Below are 5148 nucleotides of genomic sequence, written 5' to 3'. Positions count from 1 at the left end.
TAATTTATGGGCAAGCCTTGTCATCTCAGCTACTTGGGAAGTGTAGATCTGGAGGACTGTGGTTGAAGGCCATGGGGTGAGGGGATGGGTAGTGAAACCCCATCTCAGTGTGGCATTGTGCATCTGCCATCCCAGTCACCACGAAGCATGAGGAAGAGGATCACGGTCTCAGGCAGGTCCTGAATGAGAATTGTATTTTCCAAAAATAATTAATATTTAAAAAGGAGCGTGGGTATGATTCAAATTTTAAGAGTGCCAGCCTAGCAAGCACAAAACCCTGAGCTCAAAGCCCAGGGCTGACACAATATTTCAATCTCAGACTTAAAAGGCTGAGCCAGCCTTTTAAGGAGGATCAGGAGTTCAAGGCCCGCCTAGGCTATAGGATGCATTCCAAGCCAGAGTGGGCTACAAAGCAAGACCGTCTCCAGAAAACATATGTAATACTAACTTTTAAAGTTACTAGCACCAGTATTCAGAAGTTGTGGGGACAGTGGAGACATGGGACCTAGCGCAGATGCCAGGAGGGAAGAGGGTACTGTGTGAAATGGAAATGTCTTCAAGCACTCCAGCATCATGCTGGGCCTGGCCTCATCAGCACGTTCAAGAGCCAGGGCAGGGGCTGGGAAGGTGGCTCAGTGGTAGAGTGCTTGCCTTGCACGCATGAGGCCCTGGGTTTGATTCCTCAGCACCACATAAGCAAAAAGAAAAAAGCCGGAAGTGGTGTTGTGGCTCAAGTGGTAGAGCGCTAGCCTTGAGCTGATGAGCTGAGGGACAGTGCCCAGGCCCAGAGTTCAGGACCCACGACCGGACCAAAAAAAAAAAAAAAAAAAGAGCCAGGGCAGGTAGGGAAAGTGGTGTTTGCACCTGAGCCTAGGGGGAGCAGGAGGCTGGTTTCATTGCTCCAAGTTTCATTTGCAGGAAGCTGTGAAATGCAATTAAATCCTCACTCTGTTACAAAACCAAATAGGCAGCTGCAACCATGAGCATGTGGTCACAGGGGGCCCAGGACAGCAATGTCCACAGGCAGCTGCTTCCAGCTCCCCCATTCACCCTGTGCCAACAAAGTGGACACAGCCCGAGATCCCAAAAGTTTGGTGGAGAAAAATGGACAATCAACAGTCATTTGTGGATTTAAAACAACAACTGAGAATCCCATGATGGAATCTTGGCAGAGGGAAAGCGGTAGAAAGCCCCAGCACTTTAAAGGAGCCTCGCTGGTCAGATAGGATGGCAGCCAGATCCGTGGCTCCTGTGAGTCATAGAACAGCTGGGCCTGAGATCACTGTCAGGGTCCTGGTAGGGGCCAGGACAACTGTCCTGGCCTTGGGTGTCAGCTGCTCCCAGTCACACACAGGCTCATCAGAGCAGGCCAGCCAATGGAGACAACAGGGAAGCAAACCTTACGGAGCAGCTAGAGGACCTGCAGGCTAGCGTAGATGCTAGGTACCGGTTCCAGGAGTGGAAAGCAGGCAGCCAGCTCCCCACTGGAGGAGGCTGCCCAGCAGCTACACAAAGGCCAGCGGGAACGTGTAGTGGCCCCAGCAGGAGCACATGTCCTGTGTGTACACATAGCCCTGCAGGGGCTGGGACACCTGCCCCACTCAGCCTAGGCAGATGAGGAGTCAAGGCCAGGAAGCTGCCATGAAGACTCGCTCAGGGAGGAGTTGGGAGGCCCAGGCCTGTGCACACACATGCACAAGAGTGCCACGTGGGCTTTCAGCAGTCTTTAGCTTTATTGTTTGTTCAGAAGGTAATACATGGGCTGGGAATGTGGCTTAGTGGTAGAGCGCTTGCCTAGCATGCATGAAGCCATGGGTTCGATTCCTCAGTACTACATAAACAGAAAACACCATAAGTGGCACTGTAGCTCAAGTGGTAGAGTGCTAGCCTTGAACAAAAGAAGCTCAGGGACAGTGCCTACACCCTGAGTTCAAACCCCATGACGGGCAAAAAAAAAAAGGTTAATACATGTCTTTGCAAAAGTACTAATAGAGGAGTATATCGGGCACAAAAATAGAAGTCTCAGCCAGGTGTTAGTGGCTCACACCTGTAATCCTAGCTACTTAGAAGGCTGAGAGCTGAGGATCATGGTTCAAAGCCAGCCCAGGCAGGAAAATCCATGAAACTCTTATTTCCAATTAGCCACAAGAAAACCAGAAGTGGTGCTGCAGCTCAAAGTGGTAGAATACTAACCTAGAGCAAAAGAGCTCAGGGACAGTGCCCAGGCCCAGTTCAAGCCCCATAATTGGGCTGGGGGAGAGGGAGCGAAAAGTCTCCATCATTCCATTCTGCAACATTAATAACTCTGTGTGTGGTCTTCTGGTTTTTATGCCCATTTTTTAAATGCCTACATGTAAAGTGGTGGCACAAGCCTGTAATCCCAGCTACCTTGGAGGCAGAGATCAGGGAATTCTGGTTTGAAGTTCACAAAACTCCATCTCAACCAACAGTGGTACAGGCTCAGTGGTACAAGCCTATTATCTGTGCTATGAGGAAAGCCCCAAGGCTGGGTGTTGTGGCTCACGCCTATCATCCATGCTCACACAAGAAGCATGAACACTTTAAGCCAAGGCTTAAAATGAGACCCTAACCTGAAAATAACCAAAGCAAAGCAAAGGGTCTGGAGGTATGGCTCAAGTGGTAGAGCATCTCTTTTCCAAGTGTGAGGGCCTGAGTTTAAATACCAGTACTGCCCCCACCCCCAAAAAAAGAATAATAAATAGCTCCCATGTACTCTTCTTACCAAAAGAAGGTTTTATTCCCAATCCACAACTTTTCTCATGCAACCGAGGTCCACTCTATGCATCACCTTTCATATTTTCACCATTCTGGCCCAAACAGCTCTGTGATTTCTTCATGTATGAGGGCTCCATGCTCTCCCTGGTGAATCATGATGGCGGCTTCCATCTGGCCCCTAGTTTACATTTCTATGTGGCTGCTGTGGTCCTGGACACGTGCTCACACTCTGGTCTGCATCGCTGCTATATGTGTAGCATCTTCGCTGCTCCAAAATGGCCTGTTAAAATGTGTGGGGACTGCAAGTGTGACTGAGTGGTCACAGCGTGTGCTTAGCAAGTGAGAGGTTGTGAAAGCAAATTGCAGTTCCGCTGCAGTGTGTGACCGTGCCTCAGAAACAGCAGCAGGAAACTTAAAATCTCATCCATCTCATGCATTTGGCATATCATTTTTAGGGGTTCACAAATAAAACACCCCTGACCACACACCCAAACAGGACTCTCAGCTAAAGAAGACCTCAGAAGGTCAATACAAAGCTATGATCATATTTTTCTAGAACTCCTCAGAAAGCACAGCCCTCTGTGATGCATGGAGACAGAATCAGGCAGGAACGTGCTCAGTGCAGCTCTACCAAGAGGATTAACCTGTTGTTTGCTTGCATGTGTCCTGCAGGTGATGGCAAGGAACTAAATGAGGATGTCTCTGAGATCGTCAGACGAAGGAGGAAAGTAACAATAAAGTAACAATTCAATGAATCTGATCTCAATGAGTCTTATTAACAGGGAATCAGCCCGGCTTAGGGCAGCCTACCACCCCGGGGGGGGGGGGGGGGGGGCAGCTTTCTCTGCAGTCTGGAACAGGGTCCCGTTGGGATTCCAGAGACCCAGGCTCAGGTCAGAGGTCCCCTCCAGACTTGGAAAGAATGGAGAAGAGCTCAAGCTCTCTGAGCTTCATCTCCTATAGGACATAAAAAAAGCCATGGAGAAATGTTTGGGGAAAAAAAAAGGAAGTCAGCTGCCAATGGCTCATGCTTGTCATCCTAGCTACGCAGGAAAGAGACCTGAGATCTAAGAATTGTGGTTCAATGCCAGCCCAGACAGTAAAGTCCATGAGACTCTTATCTCCAATTAAACAGCAAAAAGCTGGAAGTAGAGCTGTGGCTCAAGTGGTAGAACACCAGCCTTGAAGGGCAAAACCAAGGTAGCCAGGCGCCGGTGGCTCACACCTATAATCCTAGCTACTCAGGAGGCTAAGATCTGAGGATCGCAGTTCAAAGCCAGCCCGGCAAGGGAAGTCCGTAAGACTTATCTCCAGTAAACCACTAGAAAACCGGAAGTGGCACTGTGGCTCAAGTGGTAGAACGCTAGCCTTGAGCTGAAGAGCGCAGGGACAGTGCCCAAGCCCAGAGTTCAAGCCCCATAACCGACAAAAACAAAACAAAAACAAAAAAACCAAGGGATAGCACCCAGGCCCTAAGTTTAAAAAAAAGAAAAATCACACACAAACAAAAAAAAAAACCCACAACCCTCCACTATTAGGAAGAACAGAGCAGGAGCAAGGTGGAGGAAAATAGGTAAGACAAAATCCAGAATCACATAAGATTTATTTTCTCAAATAATTTGAGGGGCTGGGAAGGTGGCTCAGTGGTAGAACGCTTGCCTTGCACGCATGAGGCCCTGGGTTCGATTCCTCAGCACCACATAAGCAGGAAAAAAAAGCCGGAAGTGGCGCTGGGGCTCAAGTGGTAGAGCGCTAGCTTTGAGCTGAAGAGATGAGGGACAGCGCCCAGGCCCAGAGTTCAGGCCCCACAACCAGACCCCCCCAAAAAAATAATAATAATAAAAATAATTTGAGAAAGGGAAAGTTAACCACCTTTGAAACTTCGTTGGGAATCCCAGTTGTTTAGGGCTCTAGCACAGTTGCTGGTTTGTCAGCAGGCAAAGATCTCTGCAGACCCATGGCTCCTAAGCTGGAAGGGAGTGTGCACGGGTCTTCCACGGTGGCGTTCTGCACCTCTGTCCCCAGCTGGGAAGCTCAAGGCACATCCACATCCAGGAGGGAGCGAGCGGACCCCACAAGCTACAAGATCCTTAGCATCCAGTGAAGTAGACGACTCAACCTCCCGGAGCAGGAAGGTTATAGGGGTGACCAACAAGGCAGGAAGAGTGGTCCCAGCCTTAAGTTTTAAAGAAAAGCTTTTTCCGGAGGAAATTGAAACAACCAGGAATCTGTTTATTGTAAACCCCTCTCTCTGCAACGGCATTCGCAACCTGCAAACACAACCACAGAGGCACCTGTGAATTCAACCTCTTCCCAGAAGCAAGAAAAGAGGGGGAAAAAGAGAGGACCCACTAAAGGTGCCCTTTAAAACACAGCTTTAGCTGTAGCATCCTGCAGGGGAGCTACCTAATA

General features: G+C 49.2%; 1 protein-coding gene across 2 annotated transcripts in view; it reads right to left on the bottom strand.

Moving 5' to 3' along the window:
• Nucleotides 1–4122: 4122 nt before the first annotated feature.
• Nucleotides 4123–5148, bottom strand: part of LOC138814823 (caspase-9-like) — a 17378-nt gene continuing 16352 nt past the window's right edge. Inside the window, exon 10 of one of the 2 annotated variants that reach the window (XM_070003906.1) lies at nucleotides 4123–5006. In XM_070003906.1, coding sequence (XP_069860007.1) covers nucleotides 4914–5006 — 93 coding nt within the window. In that variant the 3' untranslated portion in view covers nucleotides 4123–4913. The remainder of the gene's footprint in view (nucleotides 5007–5148) is intronic. The other variant, XM_070003907.1, reaches the window with a different exon arrangement.

The sequence above is a fragment of the Dipodomys merriami genome, unplaced genomic scaffold (assembly GCF_024711535.1).
Source record: "Dipodomys merriami isolate MVZ:Mamm:240054 unplaced genomic scaffold, mDipMer1.0.p SCAF_613, whole genome shotgun sequence".
Taxonomy (NCBI): Eukaryota; Metazoa; Chordata; class Mammalia; order Rodentia; family Heteromyidae; genus Dipodomys; species Dipodomys merriami.
The sequence above is the reverse complement of the archived record's forward strand: the minus strand, read 5'-3'. Positions and strand labels throughout refer to the sequence as shown.